Source organism: Quercus suber, unplaced genomic scaffold, assembly GCF_002906115.3.
Source record: "Quercus suber isolate HL8 unplaced genomic scaffold, Cork oak 2.0 scaffold_101, whole genome shotgun sequence".
NCBI classification, from domain to species: domain Eukaryota; kingdom Viridiplantae; phylum Streptophyta; class Magnoliopsida; order Fagales; family Fagaceae; genus Quercus; species Quercus suber.
Genome location: NW_027069566.1, coordinates 19040 through 39018, shown reverse-complemented (window position 1 = coordinate 39018; position 19979 = coordinate 19040). Strand labels below are relative to the sequence as shown.

General features: G+C 36.2%; 1 protein-coding gene and 1 long non-coding RNA gene across 3 annotated transcripts; one reads left to right on the top strand and one right to left on the bottom strand.

Annotated features, from left to right (window-relative positions):
* Positions 1-2510: 2510 nt before the first annotated feature.
* Positions 2511-6399, top strand: LOC112004704 (uncharacterized). Of its 2 annotated transcripts, XR_002882135.2 has the most exons (3): positions 2522-2685; positions 2784-3707; positions 6282-6399. It is a non-coding gene; the product is annotated as an uncharacterized LOC112004704 (long non-coding RNA). The 2 variants fall into 2 exon arrangements; XR_010629539.1 differs by lacking the exon at positions 6282-6399 and having other exon boundaries at positions 2511-2685; positions 2784-3810.
* An 11568-nt stretch (positions 6400-17967) lies between these two features.
* On the bottom strand, positions 17968-19649 carry LOC136068148 (uncharacterized). Its single transcript, XM_065774872.1, has 3 exons — positions 19608-19649; positions 19084-19518; positions 17968-19041 (listed from the first exon to the last, which is right to left on the bottom strand). The coding sequence occupies exons 1-3, from the start codon at positions 19647-19649 to the stop codon at positions 17968-17970; spliced, it is 1551 nt and encodes a 516-aa protein (XP_065630944.1).
* Between the last annotated feature and the right edge of the window lie 330 nt (positions 19650-19979).

Genomic DNA, 19979 nt, shown 5'->3' with positions numbered 1-19979 from the left:
ATCACATTGGGTGTTGTTCACGTGCTAGGGCCTAGTTCTTAAACCCACTCTCTACAAATTCATTGTATTGGGCTAGCTGGGCTTGAGTTCACTCACTCAACAGTAGAGTTGCTCAAACCCAGTCCCTACAGCTAATATTTCAAATTTAATGCACACGCTGAACCTCTTAGATATGGCTTGTCTTCATATTTTTATTTTCTGGTCTAACTCTTTTTTTTTTTTTTTTAATGTTATGTAAATGACAATTGCAGCGAGTCCAATTTATCCAAGAAATTGTTGAAGAGATCTTAAATTATAAATTAAATCGCAAGCCATTATCTATTGCTCGATACCCTTTTGGAATAAATAATCGTGTAGAGACCATTCTTTCAGATATTGAGTCAAATGATGCTCACATGATAGGAATCTATGGCCCTGGTGGAATAGGTGAAACAACAATCGCAAAAGCTATTTTTAATAGAATTTGTGATCATTTTGATGGATTTTGTTATCTAGAAAATTTTAGAGAAAAATCGGGGACAAATAATGGTGTAATCGAACTATAAGAGACACTTCTTTTTGAAATCTTAAGGGATAGAAATTTAAAGGTGGGTAACAAATCTAGAGGAATCAATATGATAATGGAAAGACTTTCTTTTAAGAGGATTCTTTTAGTTCTCGATGATGTGGATAAATGGGTCCATATAGAAAATTTGCTTGGAGGATGTGATTGGTTTGCTTTTGGAAGCAAAATCATTATAACAACAAGATACAAACACTTGGTAGCTACTCTTGGAAAATGTTTTTCAATGCACGAGGTTAAGGAATTATATCAAGATGAAGCTCTTGAACTCTTTAGTATGCATGTCTTCCAAAGCAACAAACCTAAAAAAGATTACTTGGAACTTGCAAACCAAGTTATACAATATACCAAGGGACTTCCATTAGCTCTAGTAATAATGGGTGCCGATTTGTGTGGAAGAACTAAACCTGAATGGAAAAGTGCAATAGATAAGTATGAAAGAATTCCTAACAAAGAAATTCAAAAAGTACTTGAAATAAGTTATGAAGGATTGGATGAAGCTGAACAAGATATTTTCCTTGATATTGCATGTTTCTTTTAGGGATTTCATAAGAAGTATGTCATGGATGTAATAGATTCTTGCGATTTACATCCAATCTATGGAATTCAAAAACTTATTGATATGTGTCTAATAACTGTTGATCAATATGACAAATTGTCAATGCATGATTTGCTACAACAAATGGGTAAGGACATTATTCGACGGGGATCACCACAACTACGTGGAGAGCATAGTAGACTATGGCATTATGAGGATGTTCTTGATGTACTAACTGAAAATATGGTATGCATCATTTTAATTCATTTTTAAAAAGGCATATGTATTGATTTTTATTCCATTTAAATGTGGAAGAAAATTTAAGTTTATTAGTTTGGTTTTGGTTTAAGTTTACCGTTATTATACTTTTTATTGTATTGTGTGATTCACTTAATGCTTTGTCTAACTAAGGGTAAAAAAAAATAAAAAATTTCGAGGCTTAATGATATGCTCAGTTGAACCATCAAAGATTCAAGTAGAGCCTAACTGTCTTGAAAAAAATGAAAAATCTCAAGTTCCTTATGGCTAGTAATGTAGACATTTGTGGAGATCTTGAACATATTCCCAACGGATTAGGGGTGCTTGATTGGCATGGATTTCCTTTATCTTCCTTACCCTCCAATTTTTGTCCTCAAAAGCTCACCGTACTAAGCATGCCAGAAAGTAAGGTACAAGCTTCTCGAGGTATAATTTTTTTTTTTTTAAATTTTATAATTTATTAGTACTTCTTTAATGATTAAACTATATTTTAGCATTTGTTGAAGTTAATTTTGATTTTTTTTTTCTACAGAGGATACAGTGTAAAAGCTTGCTATGTATGAATTTCCAATCTTGTCAATACATTTGGGAATTGCCTGACTTATCGATAGCCACCCCAAACATAAAGCAATTGAATCTTCATGAGTGTATGAAATTAGTCAAGGTTCATGACTCTAATGGATGTCTTCATAAGCTTGAAAGCTGGGACCTTATGGGTTACGTTGAACATCAAATTCTTCCAAGCTACATCACGATGAAATCTCTTAAATTTTTAATTCTTTACGAGTGCAATAGCTTTGAGAGTTTCCCTGATATTCCACAAGAAATGGAAAATTTGAAGTTCCTAAGTTTGGCATACATTGCCATTAGAGAGCTTCCTTCATCATTTAGGAATCTCACTGGGCTTGAGCGATTAGATATAGGTTCCTATTTCTATTTGTGTCATCTTCCAAGTAGCATCTATAAATTGCAATATCTTCGCAAACTCATTCTTCATGGCATTATCCAATTCGCAAAGGATGTGGAGATTGGTAGACAAGCACTATGCAATTCTTATGGCGGCTTTTCAAAATATGGTTTTCTGATGTTGAAACTTGTAAAAAATTTGACTTATTGTTTCCACCTCTCAGAGAAATGGTTATTATCAGTGAGTGATAATTTGAACCTCTGAGATAGCATTATGAAATTCAATGCATTAGATTTTCTTCTAATTAAGGATTCCATGTTCCTTAAGAAAATTCCGAAGCTTCCAGAAAGTATAAGATCTGTGTATGTGTCAAATTGCATCTCGTTGAATTCAAAATCATTAAGAAAACTATTCCTTCAGGTACCTCTCTCTTGTAAAGAAACAATTTTGGTTACCTTTCAAAATACTATACTAGTTTTGGTTACTTCCAATTTCTGAAATTTACTAATTGCATGCAGTTTGGAAGAAATTTAGAGCTTTCGCCAAATATGAAATGTTCAGGTGTGAAAGGCAATGTATTTGTGGATTCCCATTCACATCAGATTGATTACTCATCCTAGCTCTCCCTCTCCAAGTTCTTCCTAATTTAAGAAGAGTTACGTTCAAATCTAGATGTGTATCTGATTGATTTTGGAGAGAGATATGATATTATAGTACCAGAAAAGAAGATTCCAAAGTGGTTCAACCATCAAAGCATTAAAAGCTCCATATCATTCTGGGTTGGTCCAGAATTTCCAACATTTGCCTTTTGTATTGCTTTTTATCTAGTTCCGTTGAAAGACAGTTATGCAAATAATGGTAAGTGTGGTTCTCTCCGTGATGATATAATCAGTTGGGTTTGTGTTGTCAACATTTCCATCAATGGTCATATGCAACCTTTCATGCGGCAGCCGATCTTTCAAGGTTTGAAGTGTGATCATTTGTGGTTTTATGGTGTACCTCAAAGCCAATTGCAGTAGAAATTTGGAGACTTGTTGCAAAGTGATCAGAATCATGTTGAGGTTTCATGTAAAATCTCTCATTGGACAAGTGAATTCGGAAAAATTGCACCTGTCATTGCAAGGATGGGGGCACATGTGGAATGCACTTGTCCTCCTCAAAGTGCTGGTGACAACTATAAGCTCGCACCTTTACTACCTCCTTTCTCCACTTCCGATGGACATAGACACAGGAGAACCTCAACCTCCTCTAATCACTGATGACACCACTGTCTTTCTTTGACAGCTGATTCTAAGCTTCCAATTGATATAGTAAATTTGGGTTTGGTTTGTGTTTTTCTTTAATGGGCCATCCCTCGATAAAGGATGACACCATCTTCAATCGATAGCCAACGTTAAAGAAACTGAGAATCTCTTAATCAAATTTCGAAAAAATATACCCAGGTACTATTATTCAATTGAAAGTTGAAACTGTTTTCCTTTGCATCATCTCTATTCGATTTCTTTACATTGTTGAATGCCGGAGTATGTCTCCCTCTTTTGATTTGTTTGATTTCATCTTTGGTGGTATTTGTCACTTCCCATTCTCTCTGAATTCAATGGCTCATATGTACAGAAACTAATTCAATTTGAGAGGACATTAATGCAAAGAAAAAGCAAAATTGATGATCATTCGATTTGTTGTTGAATTCAATTTCTTGTAATGGTTACAAGAGATTTCAAAATTACTTGAGAAAAAATCATTAAATTTATCTAGTTAAGGGACCAGTAAAGTCAAAAGGCCTATGCTTTTTAAGACTCACAAAGAACCATCTCATTGGCCATAGTCAAGAGATTACTTGTACCGAGTAGAATTGTTGTTCATTAGTTGAGCGTAGTTGTTATGGTTCTTGAAGGGGCTCACTGGTATAGTGATATTAGTTCTAAAATAGATAGCTTGAGTGAATGTTGTTGGAAAGTTAAGGTTTGATTGATGGAATGGTCATGGTGCCATTGATTTTCAACTAGAAGACTGTTCAAACACAATGCATTGAAAGTTGTTTGAGTTAAAACAATTTTACAAAGTGGTTAGGTCTGCAAGATTTGGCAGAACTAACTACAAAGTATTTAACTAGGAGTGACTTAAAATCTCAGGAATAGATTTTGTTCCCTTCAAAAAATAGAAAAATAATTGTTTTTATTTTACTTGAATAGTTCATGATTATAATTGTCTTAAATGTAGTTGAATTGGATGATTGTGATAAAAGATGGGTTTGAATAAGCTTGGGCAATTGAGAACTTAATGCTATGATCACCTACCTAGACCTTTGCAAGGTAGAAAGCCATTTCTCAATGCTGATTTCCCTCCAGTTGTTTGTGTGAAATGAAACAGTAGTTATTTTATCTTGGTTGTACTTACAGAAATGTAGTTGGCTCCACTTGGATATTTGAATAAGCTTGCAATGATGCTTCTATGTAGTGAGAAATCTTATGCATGGATCAGCTTTTTTGCTAGTTGGACATGTTTTTAATACATTTCTGCTGAAGATTTTTGCCTTATAACTCATGGCTGCACCCTTTCTTTTGTATTCAAACTTTGCAGTCTCCAAATTAACAATTTGTTTAGTATATAATTTTGTTTCCTCTGTTTTGATGTAAATTCTTTTTTCTTATGCTAACCTGTTGCCCGATGTTTTCTTTTATAGGCATTTATATGATCTTCTCACTCTTGCCTTTAAATGCAAAAGTCCATTTCCTTGGAAGGCTAAGGACTTGAAATAAGTTTATTTTTTTAACAAATTAACAGGTGCAACGTTCTTGTTAACAGACAGTACTTGTACAAATGCATAGAGTTTTCTAAGGACTTCATAAAATGATTTTAAACTTTTTCTGAAGTTTTAGATTTATAAGATTAAATGGTGTAGTTGTAGAGGAGATAGCAGTGCAAAGGTCAAGTCATTACACTAATTTGTATATATTGGTGTGTTTTTATATCATGTGATTCAAGGACTGAAAATTTACTTCTTTATGTCATGTCTTGCATATGCATAAATGTTGCAAGTATAATTAGAGTCGAAATGTATGCTGTTGGTATTTTGCTTATATTAAGCCTATTTTGGGTATTGATTAATTTGCTTACAAAGATAATTCTTTATTCTGTTATTATTATTATGATTATTATTCTAGAGATCAAGCATAAAACGACATAAAGTCATAAGCAACCAAACCCCTCAATTATTATGATTCTTTTCTGGTGTCTAGCTAGTACGTCCTTATACATCATAAAAAATTAATTCTATCAAACATGTTTAATTATAGAGATAGGCATACCATAAAACGGTCGTGTTATTAATTCCTTTATATTTTCTAATGAGATAGTGAGAATTACTGGCTGTGTATATTGTTTATGCACCAAAATCATAGCAATTAGATCAATTACTGTTTGTCAACGGTGTCGAGTATAGTGTATGCTTCTTGCATAGTTGATGTATAAAACTCTGAAATGTTTGATTCAATCAATAGCTACCCCCCATTAATCTATTCTATTATTCCAGTAGGTGAAGAATAGGAGGGTTGCTTCTTTGCTGATAGTAAATGTCTAAGAACAAATTGGACGTCAAAAATTATGCTTTATACATGGTGCAGAGGTTTCTTTCAAAAGTACAATGTTTCAGTATGTAATGCATGCAATGCAGATCTTGATGGTGAAGACAATCTTCCCAAATCATTTAAGAATGTCATCGTCTACTAATATTGCCTTCTTTTCACTCTGCTATTCTTATCTTACAATATCAAGTCTCCTTTATGTCATTTCTATCCTTGGTCTAATTCATCAGAACCCATATAATTATCAATCCAAATAGTTTACATGGTTTTTGACTAGGGTAGACAATGTTGATCCATGTAACCCTAGCTAAAGAAGAATGGTACGCCATCATTTTTTTTATACACACCTCAGCATTTATTTAGTAAAAGAAGAGGTATCAGTTGCCGAATTAAATCTATCATCTCTGAAATACATTTTTCTTATTTAAAAAGGAGAGTGCTACCCCAGCTTTTAATGGACAAATATCTCAGTGATGTAATGCTTGGGAAATGCATTGAGGAGAAGAAGAAAGATTACAGTTTCAACAATCAAGCAGGTATAAACTGTCGTTCAATGAAAGATTTGCATTGCAATATGACAAAAATCTTCCCAAGATTCATTCTAGAAGTTTAGTACTATGATATGAATAACTCTTCTTTAACAGAGAGGGTTTTCATGGGATCGAACATGGCAAATGATCTCAGCTTAAAATGATGATTAGGATGCTTATACAAAGGTGTGTTGTCAACTTATTGTCGTCTTATTTGTTAGTTTCAATTTTTAGTGGCTAACAGTTTCTATATGTTGAAATATCCAGAAACCAAATTATAATGATTTTTGCTTGATTTATGGAAATCCAGCTTCTAACAAGGGTGTACCAAGCAGGTCAAGACATTTGTTGTAATGGTGTAGGGTAGATTTTGACAAGTTTATAAGCAGTCTGCAACCTTGTTTATTTTTTTCCCTCTTCAAATCTTTGGACTGTAGTCAGTGCGCAATTAGTTTTAGGTGTTCAATGTGTCTAAAAATATGTGTGCTACTTCATTTTGTATTGATGACAATAGAATTTTCTCAAGCGTATGGAGATTTGTAAGTATATGAGTTATATATTGAAAAGTATCATCTTTACAAGCGTGTGGAGATTTTTAAGATGTATAACAATGGTTAAGCTTGCTTTGTACTAGAGGATAATGTCTTAATAACCTCTTAACTTGGAAATTTCATTGAGAGGACAGAATCTTCTGAAAAAATTGACCTAGTAAGCATCTAAATATTTGTCACCACCTTACATGTAAGAAAAAAAAAATGCTCAATGGTCTGTGTGATTATCTGCCTATTGACTATAACTACTCATTTTATAGCTTCAAAATGATGCACAATCTCATTCAGGAGAATTGGATGTGAAGTTCCAATTAGCTAAAGATATTTGAGAGACGATGCTGAGTTCCAAGTACTCCATAAGGGACCAGTTGTCTAACATGGTTAGTGTCATCCTTGATTTTTGTTTCTTCAATCCAAAATATTTTTCAAAGTGCAAATGCAGTTGTCTAAATATGTTTTATCATCTTCCCTTCAGGATGAGACCTCAAACAGGCCTTTATCCCAAGAAACCAATGTGGTGTAGTTTATGATATGCATAGGATACTGTGGAATGATTTAGCCTCAATCTGTTTTTATTTGATTAGATTTCACTATATAGGCTGTGTGGTGAATAAAAGTGGCCAAATTACTTGAGATGTAAAGTAATCAACTTTGCGCGTGCGCCTGTGTGTGTGTGTTTTTGGGGGGTTTCAGTCACCCAACTATGGCCCAAGAATTTACTTCAAATTAATGATATCAATTCACCAAACGCATCCCTTCTAACATGCTCTCCGATCTGTGGTCTCCTTGCACATCGTTAGGGGGAGAGGGGCAGGGGAAGAGAGAGAGAGTGGTCAAGGATTGTTGTTGTGAGGTATTTTGAGCAGATTGAATGGGCAGTTATGAAAGTTCAAATAGTGCAGAAAACACTATGAACATTTTGACTCCCAATTACAAAATATCAATTCAAGCTTATTATCAAACAATAAATGTGTGGAACATGAACATAAGCTAAACACAGAATTGATAAACAATCTAAACGAAATAAAATCACATCCACAACAGAAATTAAATGGCAAAGATTAAAAGAAGAGAGATGCAAACACAAGGACAACACGCGATATGTTATCGAAGAGGAAACCAAAGCCCTCGGCATAAAACCTTTCTGCTGCCCTCCAAGTGGTCAATAATCCACTAGAAAATGTAGTTGGGATACATGAACAGCAATAGACCCTCCAAGCCTAATCTACCTAGGTACCTAAGCCCTCCAAGCTTCTTGTTCCAACGAGGTTGCGCTGAACCTTTTTCTTTTCTAGCTTACTGGATTCCGCTATAAACTATAGCATCAACCAATAATCATTGGTCCCTTCCAAACTACTTCCCTTAGCACCAAATGAACATTCTCACAGACGTGGGTATGGTGAGAAAAGGATTTGGTCAAGAACCTCTCAAGGATATATCAATGGAAAGGAAAAGAGTAGAGGAATTTGAAGAGTCTTTTGGGTGAAGATTGTGGATGAGGCAATCTTGTTTTCACTAGGGTTTCTCTCTCAAAATTCTCTCTGGAAGCTCTCTACATTTCATGGGTATAAGGGTCTATATATAGTGGGGTAAGAAAGGAATACGAAGAGATAGTTTTTCCCAAACAGGATAAATTGGAGGCTTGGCCTCGCGACTCGTCTAAATCACGAGTTCAAGCCGCGAGTTAACGGCCTAGCTAGCCTAGGACTTTTGTCCTGCAGTGCGACAGCTGGTGTGACTCTTCACCTTCCCGCATGCTTCTCACTTGTGTTGTAGTTGGCGGCTTGCCAATCGCGAGTCAGCCGCGAGTCCTAGCTGCAAGTCCCTATTTCTTTGCACAATCTTGAGTATTTCTTCACACTCTCTCACACTCTACCCTTACATGAATCCCACCTAAATACAGAGTTACTAAGTGCTGAAATATAAGCAAATTGGCACGGAATAAAGCCAACAAGATGGTTGATTAAATTCAACCTTACAATCTCCCCCTTTGGCTATTCCGTGACAAAAGCCTACAGCAAACTCTAGACTTAACGCGTGAGTTGGGAACAGTTGAAAAACTCACTCACACCTAACTCTAGAATCTGTGAAGCTTTTGAACCATAAGACCAAAACATCTCTTGAAACACAATAACAAAATAAGTTCATTGTATGCGAAAAAACATGTAATGCATATGGAGCAAGCATAATGCGATCAAGCAAAATTGAATAAAGTAATAGACCATGGCTTGACCAAACAAGCAATCACTGTAAGATAGTGACCATAATGCTCATTCACACTTGGAATGAACATCCAGACATTCAAGCTAATAAACACAAAGCAAATCACTTAAATAACTAACACTCAACCAATGCACAGTACATAAAGTATATGCAACTAGGAATAAAATCCTACTAGGGCACAAGAGTGAGAGTATCTAAAGAAAATGCATAACATTTAGCTAGAAGTACAAGCAACAAAGCATAAAGGCTGCATAAGCATGGTACAAACCATAAAAGCCTACAACATGCAAAGAAACAAACCCTAAAAGCTTACAAAAGCAACATGGGTACAAAACTTAAACTAAGAACCTTAAAACCCTACAAATGTAACAAGTACAAACTATAAAGTACTTCCCTTATTATATCACTCCCCCTATCATGAATCATAGGAGCTGTGATGAACTTGGAACATAAATACCTGTAACCTAAAACACTTGTACAAAACACATTAGACCCTCAAGGTAAAGTAAGTAATAAACGGACAAGTATAATGTAATAAGTAAATTGCGATCAAGTAAACATGATGTGAAACATGTGAGCAACTAAACCAAACAATGTCTTCTCCCCCTTGGTATATGCATCTCCCCTATGGAATATCTCTCCCCCTAAGAATGTGCACAAAAGTCATATAGAAATGACAAAACTCTCCGGTATACTACTCTAGAGTATACTCTCCCCCTTTTTGACACGAATAGACAAAGGGGTCAAGGAGAGAAAAAAAAAAGGGCAAGATATGAAGGTATGAACAATGATAATAATGCATGAAGGGTGCAATGATGCATGAGGGGTGCGAGATGAATGAGAAAAGAAGCTCAAACCTAGGACAAAACAAAATGCTACAAAGCATAAGGTAAACATGACATGTTGGGATAAAGAAACAAGGTATAAACCAATGCATGACAAGGGTAGCAAGGTGTGTGCAAAAGGTGGCAATGTGTAATGCATGACCAATGCATGGAAAATGCACATGTGGGGTAAGGTGTGATAAACACAACCAATGAACCAAACATGTTCCTAATGAGGAAACATGAGAAACCCCAAAGTTTGATACTAATCGGAGTCCAAACAAGTGAGAAAATGCTTAAGAGGCATTTTATCAAACACCTAGCATGCACACTAAGAACAACAATGTGAAAGAATACATGAACATCATGAAATCCACCCTTAATACATGATCTTTTTGCCACAAGGGGCCAACATCCAAAGAAAATCATCAAAAGAAACCAATCCCATTCAAAAATTTGACAAAAATAAAGTTTTACCAAACCCTATGATGAAAATCTCAACCAAGAGCACAAAATTATCTAAAACATGGTCTAAGGATCAAAAACAATGAAAAGAGTTCATAATTACTTTAGAGATGTTAATGGAATGAAAAACCATTCAAATTGATTGGGTTTTGATGTAAAACTAGTGAAAGAGGGGTTTAATAGAGGATGGGAGAGGTTTAAAACAGGTTTCTCATGAAAAGCCCTTTAAAAAGCTGTTTTTGGGCGTTTCGCGACTGGGCAAGTTGCGAAGTTCAGTCGCGAAAATTTTGTAAGTTGCGAGTGAGTTACGAAAAACTCTGACACTTGTTTTTCAACACAAAACATGTTTAAACACTGAAAAACAATGTAAGCACCAAACATGACCACAAAGAGTGATAAAAATCACTTCCAAAAACATATAAAATGATCAAAAATCTTTTTGGATTGATCCATATATAGTTGAGCACACACACATCACATTTAAACAAGTACAATCTAACAAATGAATAAGGTATTCATTGAACATTAGGCATGTGTGTTGTGTGTGTGTATCAAGTGTGGAATAGTCCTTAGTCTAGAATGAAGGTTCAAATATCAATTCAATCAAGTCATACAAAATTAGTACTAAGACAAGTGTTCTATCTCAATTATAAAAATGAACATATATGACCTCTCATAAGAAATTGATTACATATCTTTGAACCTTTTCATTTGGCTTCTTTACAATTCATAACATTTGATCATTTTTTATCTTTATATCTCATTTTGAGATCGATGCCTGAAATTTTTGATATTTCAATTTGATGAACAAGCCTTTGGCTTTTTGGGCACCATACATTTTTATAATGAATATTCAATATGTGTGTAAAACACCCTTGAACGTTTAGACCCTAAATTACAAATTATCAATTTAAGTTTATTATCAAACATTTAATGTGCAGAACATGAACATAAGCCAATCACAGAATTGATAAACAATCTAAGCAAATTATAATCACATCCACAACAGAAAATAAAAGGCAAAGATAAAGGAAGAGAGATGCAAACACAAGGACAACACGTGATGTGTTATCGAAAAGGAAACCGAAGCCCTCGGCGTAAAACCTCTTCACTGCCCTCCAAGCGGTCAATAATCCACTAGAAAATGTAGTTGGGATACATGAATAGCAATAGACCCTCCAAGCCTAATCTACCTAGGTACCTAAGCCTTCCAAGCTTCCTGCTCCAACGAGGTTGCGCTGAACCTTTTTCTTTTCTAGCTTACCGGATTCCGCTATAACCTATAGCATCAACCAATAACCATTGGTCCCTTCCAAACTGCTTCCCTTAGCACCAAATGAACCTTCTCATAGACGTGGGTGTGATGAGAAAAAGATTTGGTCAAGAACCTCTCAAGGATGTATCAATGGAGAGGAAGAGAGTAGAGGAATTTGAAGAGTCTTTTAGTGAAGATTAGGGATGAGGCAATCTTATTTTTCTCTAGGGTTTCTCTCACAAAATTCTCTCTGGAAGCTCTTTACATTTCGTGGGTATAAGGGTCTATATATAGTGGTGTGTGTTTGGAATACGAAGAGTTATTTTTTCCCAAATAGGACAGGTTGGTGGCTTGGCCTCGCGACTGGTCTAAGTCATGAGTTCAAGTCATGAGATAACGGTCTGGCCAGCCTGGGACTTTTGTCCTGTAGTGCGACAGTTGGCATGACCCTTCACCTTCCCGCATGCTTCTTACGTGTGCAGCATTTGGCGGCTTGCAAGCTGCGAGGTAGACGCGAGTCCTAGCCGCGAGTCCCTGCTTTTTTGCACAATGTTGAGCAATTCTTCACACTTTCTTCACACACTACCTTTACATGAATCCCACCTAAAAACAGGGTTACTAAATACTAAATTACAAGCAAATTGGCACGGAATAAAGCCAACAAGATGGTTGATAAATTTCAACCTTACAATCTTTCCCTTTGGCTATTCCGTGACAAAACCCTATAACAAACTCTAGACTTAACGCGTGAGTTGGAAACAGTTGGAAAATTCACTCACACCTAACTCTAGAATTTGTGTAACTCTTGAACCATAAGAACAAGTAACTCTTGAAACGCAACAACACAATAAGTTCATTGTATGCAGAAAACTTGTAATGCATATGGAGCAAGCACAATGTGATAAAGCAAAATGGAATATAGCAATAGACCATGGCAAGACCAAAACAGGTAATCACTACAAACAAGTGATCACAATGCTCATTTACACTTGGAATGAACATCCGGACATTCAAGCTGATAAACACAATGCAAATCACGTGAATGACCAGCACTCAACCAATGCATAATACATGAAGTATATGCATCTTGGAATAAAATCCTACAAGGGTACAAGAGTGACAGTACTTAAAAGGAAATGCATAATATTTAGTTAGAAGTACTGATTTAACAAAGCACAAAGGCTGCATAAAGCAAGGTACAAACAATAAAGCCTACAAAGTGCATAGAAACAAACCCTAAAAGCTTACAAAAGCAATATGGGTACAAACCACAAACAAAAACCTTAAAAACCTACAAAGGTACCAGGTACAAATATAGAAAAAGTAAGATATGCTGAAAAACATCATATTATATACTAAATAACTTCCACCAATAACCAAAACCAGTATAACAAACCAATAAAAACAGCAGTTAACCAAAACACAGTATCAAAGCTATAAACATAACAGCATATGATAATGAAAGCTCCCCTTAAAATCAAGCACTCCCCCTCAAGTGTAACCTAAAAATTCTCCCCCTTTTTGACCGGAATGGCCAAAGGGTCACTGCTCCTGGTTGGTGTGAATGCTGTCAAACTTAGCTGAAAGTACATCAAGCTGATCCTGCATTGCTATCATCCTTTCAGTATGCTAATTTTGAACCTCTCTGAGTCCATCAAGCCTCTCTAGGATGATCTCGAATGCATCATGAGGTACAGCTGATGAAGTAGTAGCTCTGCTCCTCTTGCTTCTGCTCTTAGGTGTGGATGTTTGTCCTGCAGCCTCAGCTACAGTCTCTATTGGATCACCTTCTTCTTGGACATCCTCTTCTTCTTCACCTGGAAGATGACTTTGTATCCTTGTGAGAGTAAATTTGTTTATGGCCGATAGAGGAGTCATGGGACTGATGTCTTGAGGGATTGCTACTCTTTTTACTTTGAAAATTCTCATGAGAAGGTTAGGAAATATCAGCTTGGGTCTTGAGGTGGTTCTAGTCTCACCTACAATTGTGTCATAGATGTGAGAACTTATATCAATGAAGGTTTTCTCCTTGAGCTCCATGAGGAAGATAGCTCTAGCATTCGTAAGAGTAGTCATCTTTCTTATAGGATATAAGTTAAACATCATGATAGTGGTCAGACACCTCAATTCAACAGAAAAGTCAGTAGTGTTGAGACATCTCTTTTCTTTAACACCACCAAGCCGAGACTGGACAACGTCCAAAGATATCATCCTGTCTTTGTAGTTGGTGAACTCATAATCCTCTAGTCCCTCAAGCCCTAGAACCTCATCAATATCATGAACGTCTATGGTGAACTCACGTACTCTAATCCAACAGTTCAATTCATCCTCCTTTATAATAGCATTTGTATAGAATTCCTGTATTAAGGGTTCACACACAAGGGGTAGGTCACCCAGCAACTTCTCCCATCCACTGCCTTTAAAGCATTCTGGAATGAACGTATCTTTCAATTCATTTAGATCCATAAACCTCTCCTGGATAATTGTTCCCTTTATGAAGAAATCTATGTATCTCTCAAAGTGCTGAACAGACCTAAATAGGTTAGAGTCCATTTTCAGCCTTTTATCAAATTTCCTAGCAGGAGTCTTCTTCTTTGTAGGAGATGGTGCCATCTGTAAACACGCAGAAAGGCCACAACAAGAGCAATACACAATATGTGGAAATGCACACATATTAGTAACAAGATAGGTACAAAGAGAGTAACAGAGTGTCAAGTCAGCACATAGACCAAGCACAGTTGATAACCAAAAGATGTATAGAACAAATCAGAGCATCAACAAAAACACACAATATTATACTGTAGAGATGCAAACAGGAGTAAGCATTAAATAACTGGAAATGGATAGTGTAAAACACAATCAGATAGATGAGAGCATATGTCAATGATATAATGAATATGACATGTGCAAGAACAACCCCAAGGCAGCAGCACATACAATATATGGAAATTTAAAATCAAATCAATGCTTGTCACACATTCCAAGCGCTCAAACATTCTGATAAACCCAAAACCACATTCGGAGTGAAACACAGAAAACCACATACCCATATGCCCAAAGAGTAAAAACTTTATTAAAAAATTTCTCAAAACAAGGACAAGCAAATTGAAGCAAAAACATGACACTAAATAAACACAGCAACAAGAGACAACAACCCCAAACAATCATACCTAACATTTTAGGCAAACCCCTGTTCGAACACATTATTTTGCAGAACATAGTTGACACTCACAAAACAAGAAAATAAAGATCAAATCAGTAAGTATGAAGTGAGAGATAGAAAACCCATACCTATTTCTTGATGTTTGATGAAGACATGATGCAGAAATTTAAGCTTTTTCAAGTGAGACATGGAGTGTTTGAGAGAGAGAAATGGGGAAGATAATGAAAAGTCACAAAAATTCGAGGGAAAACTGAAATTTTTTTAAAAAAACTGTATTTAAAATGCAAAACACGCGTTTTTCACGACTAGATTAAGTCGCCAGTCAATTGCCAGGGTAAGCCGCGAAACATTGTGAAACAAAGATTTTAAAAAATCTTCTTGTTGGGAAATATAGACCCCGGTTGATAGAATTAACAAGTTTTAAACCCAAGTTGTTAATTAGATTTATTATGAACAAACCTTGTTAAAATAAACAAACATAAATATCATGTCAATAATGAATGCAGCGGAAAAGTAAATAAGACAAGATATGATGACCTAGGAAAACCAATGAAACCAACCAGTTTCACAGTAAAAAAACCTGGGGGGAAACCTTCCCGAAAAGCAATTCACTATAGAAAAGAGAAGTTTCAGATCTAGTACAAAACCTTTGTCCCTAGGCTCTACAATCCCTGTAGATGAACTCACAGCAGAGACCTTCTACTGCTTCAGAACCTTTGAACTCTTCAATATATGAACGCCACCATTTTTGTTGCACGGTATCCCAATACGTGACTAACTCCTTTGCACGAATCCTAGTACGTGACCCACTCACCAACTTGAGGAAGAAGAATGTTGGCTGCAAAGTTCTTCACTTCATCAACAATGAAGATCAAGAAGCACTTGGTTACAAAACCTTAAGGCGCAAAGACGCAGTAGCTTCTTTTAGAGAGAATAAGGCATCAATCACCTTTTGCATATGTTCTCCTTGTATTCTCTTATGTGACGGCCTTTAAAATAAGCTTTATATAAGTCTAGGGTTGTGAGAAAAGAAACCCTACTTAAATATATAAGCCTGGCCCAAAAATCAAAAAGCTAAAAGTTCTGATTTCCCGTAACCTCGATCAATCGAGAGGTGTCGAGATTTAATGAATCTCAATAGATAGCAGCTATCGAGGAGGTGTCGAGAAGGTGTCGAGGGGACAGAAACTTTCTCGATCGATCGACAAGCTATTGAGATTGCGATAAGAATCAGCTGAAGATCTCGACAGATAGCCAGGTGTCGAGGTAGCTATCGAGAAGGTGTCGAGCTTTAAAAACTTTGCACTTCAGCTTGCTTTTTCTTGGACAGACTTGATGACTTCAACACTTAACCTTGAAACATTGTTTCTTGAAGTATTAAAAACACCTAGAACTACCCAATTACAAGTAGAGTGCGCTTTGTCAAAGGATTAGCCAATTTACATAAATAAGTGACATATGTTTTTAATCAAGTTAAAACATATATGTCTTAACACTTCTAAGTGTTTTTTGCGACTGGAAGGTCTACTCACTAGATAGTCGCGAGATGAGCTGCGAAAATCTCTGAGTACCCTTCGTGACTGGACCTTCCACTCGCGAACAAGTCGCCATACTAAGCCACAAAAATCATAAAAACTTAAATTTTGAAAAATTTTCTAAGTATTTTTTGCGACTGAGACCTTGACTTGCCAGTGAGCCACAAAAAATCTCTGAGTGAGCTCGCGACTGGACCTACTCGTGGCTGAGTTGCCAAAACAGGGCAACACTGTTTTTGAAATTTTTGACATTTTTGTAAAAAAAAAAATACTTTCCAAAAACAAACTAAAACACTCAAAAATCTTTTTGTGTTTGATCAACAAAGATTGAGCTTGTGAAAACACATTTAAACAAGTACAATCACACAAATGAATATGCCATTTATTGAATATAGACTTGTGTGTTGTGTGTGGATATCAAAAGTGAGATAGTCCTTAGTCTAATGTGAAGCTTCAATAATCAATTCAATCAAGACATGTACAACTAGCACTAGATAATGTGACCCATCTCAGTTATAGAAGTATTCATATATGACCTCTCACATAAACTTGAGTATATATTTTTGAAGCTTTTCATTTGGCTCTATTTTCAACATAACATTTGATCTTTTTGAATAAACGTATCTCATTGTGAGATCGATGCCTGAAATTTTTAATATTTCAATTTGATGGTTAGCCTTTGGCTTTTTGGGCATCATACAATTTATTTTGGTCGCTTTCTGTTTTTCCTAGTCAAATACTAGTATGTGCGACAGGCTTTTACAGCTCAGTATCTTTTTTCATTTGAAGATTTACATTTGGTGAGCTCTTTGAGTAAAGCAATAAAATAAAAGTGGGAAGATATATAGGCACAAGTCTATGCATGTCTCAAGATCAACAAAACTATGCACTAATCATTTATGACAAGGTTGAAGATCTATTTACAACAGTCACATAGATTTCAGAATTTCTTCCACAATGATATGAGTGCATAAGAGACAAGCTAAGCTCGTTAAGTTCGTACAGCCATTAGTACAACTGTATAAGGCAAAACTTGCTTTGAGACAAAACTCAACAGAGGTGATCAAACTTTTTAGAATTTTCTACTTTTTATGTGTTTTTGGATTTTTGACACAAAATCAGCAAAATATTTAACAAAAGCAACTTAAATAACAATGTAAAAACATTTGAACCAAAAACAAACACACAAACAAAATAGCAACCTAAAAACTTGCAAGAAGTACACAACCAAGCATATTCACAAAACATGGGAAGTATTAATGCATGGACATGTTGTAATGCTTATGCATGAGTACCCTTTGTCACCCACACGTCACATGCGTTTGGGGTGATATCCTTGACGGATTAGGTATGAGAGTTAGGACTTGCAAACCTTCTTGTGAAGCTTTCCAAGCAATTTGTGAATGCACCGATCATTATCATAACGTCCATCATTCTTGAATCAAGGTTTTGACTTCTTGGTTGCACACCACCCCAAGACCTCTCGTCATTTCTTTTTCCTCTTGATCGAGGAGCACTTGCATTGTTCAATGCTTTTAGCTTGTGACAGTTGGGTCTAGTATGTCCTTGCAATCAGCAATAGTGACAAAGATTGTTCGTTCTAGGACCCTGTTGTGATCTTGGAAGTGATCTTCCTCTAGCTCCAAATTTGGCTTCTGATTGATTACGAGACTTGTTAAATACCCGTTGATCAGTCATATTCTTCTTTTTCTCAGCCTTAACTTTCTCAGCACTAGACTTATCCACAGCCGTCTTTTTGGCCTTCACAAACTTCACTTCTTTGGTGACATTGGCTGATGAGCTACTCCTTCCGGTATATCCCAACCCGGACTTGTTTGAGGCATGTTTTTGAGATGAAATAACATCTTCTAGCTTCTTAGAGGAGACCCTATCTATCTTGGCATGAGCTTGCACTACCTCTTGCTCAAGAAATCTTACTTTTGTGTAAGCTTCTGATAGTTCACCATTAAGTGCTTCAATCTCACACTTTGCCTCTTTGTATCGTACCAGCAAACTTTTGTAATCTTCCTCAGCTCTCTTCATCTTCTTTACAGCCGCCTTTGCCACGTTTGCATACTCACTCGATTTCTCAAGAAGTAAGACATAATTCTCTTGAAGACCAGATGTGTCTTCATCTTCTTCAGCCTCCGATTCTTCAACAACCCCAATAGACTCCAAATCAAAATGCTCGCCAAGCTCCTTCACAAGTGAACCCAAATCATCTGAGGATTCGACATGTGCAATGGTCATGAATGCGAAGTAATTTCCTTCTCCATCATAGCTCTCTTCAGAGTCAGAGTTTGATGAATCCGAGTCACTTAAAGTAGTAGCATAGAACTTTCCTTTCGACTTCAAATAGTTGGGACATTCCTTTTTGAAGTGTCCATGTCCATTACACTCAAAACATGTAATTCCTTGAGAAGATTGGAAATCTTTATCATCTTTCCTTCGGAATTCTTTCTTTTCCTTCTCGAAACTTTGAAATTTTCCTTTGTCACCAAATTTCCCACCGTTCTTGAGTTTGAAGAATCTTCGGAAGTTCTTTACAATGTATGCCACATCTTTATCTACTGCATCCTCTTCCAAAGGATCATGAGATGCCACTCTCTCATCAATTGTTTTAAGAGCAAGAGATTTGCTCTTCCTCTGTGTGAGCAGTGACAATTCATACGTTTACAATGAACCAACCAGCTCTTGAACTTTGATGTCGTCAAGATCCTTGCTCTCTTCAATGGCCATTACTTTGGCACGAAAACTTTCTGGCAATGACTGAAGGATCTTCCTTACAACTTTAGAATCCTTCGTCTTTTCTCCCAAGTTAAATTTACTGACGACCACCTTGTTCAGCTTACTATAAAAAGAGTCAAAGGACTCATCCTCACTCATCTTTAGCTCCTCAAAGCGAGTGGTCAACATCTGGAGTTTGGTGTCCTTCACCTTCTTAGTCCCTTCGTAAGTTGTCTTTAGAATTTCCCATGCTTTCTTAGTAACGGTGATATGTGAAATCCTATGAAATTCTTCTGGAGAGACACCACAGAAAATAGCATTCAAGGCTTTACTGTTAGCATTAGCCGCCGCAAGAGTTGCCTTATCCCAAGTGGATTTGGCAGCCTCTGGCCTAGCCTAACCAACTTCAACAGCATCCCACACAGCATCATCAATAGAACACAAAAGCGCCCTCATACGGACTTTCCAAAATGCATAATTATTACCATAAAAAATGGTGGCACATTTAGGGATTGAGACCTGTCCATCTCAAAACGAGGTCAAGGATCGCACTAAGGTATTTAAACCGTAACAAGTGCAACCGCTCTGATACCAATTGAATGTTCAATATGTGTGTAAAACACCCTTGAACGTTTAGACCCCAAATTATAAATTATCAATTCAAGCTTATTATCAAACAATTAATGTGCGGAACATGAACATAAGCCAATCACAGAATTGATAAACAATCTAAACCAATTATAATCACATCCATAACAGAAAATAAAAGGCAAAGATAAAAAAAGAGAGATGCAAACACAAGGACAACACACGATGTGTTATCGAAGAGGAAACTGAAGCCCTCGGCGTAAAACCTG

Excerpts from the sequence above, each read along its gene's own strand:
- LOC136068148 (XM_065774872.1), bottom strand. The coding sequence starts at position 19,649 with ATGGACAGGTCTCAATCCCTAAATGTGCCACCATTTTTTATG. Across the intron at positions 19,519-19,607 it reads ATGTGCCACCATTTTTTATG|GCTAGGCCAGAGGCTGCCAA; the intron begins GTAATAATTATG and ends GAAGTTGGTTAG. Across the intron at positions 19,042-19,083 it reads ACATCAAAGTTCAAGAGCTG|AGGAAGAGCAAATCTCTTGC; the intron begins GTTGGTTCATTG and ends CTGCTCACACAG.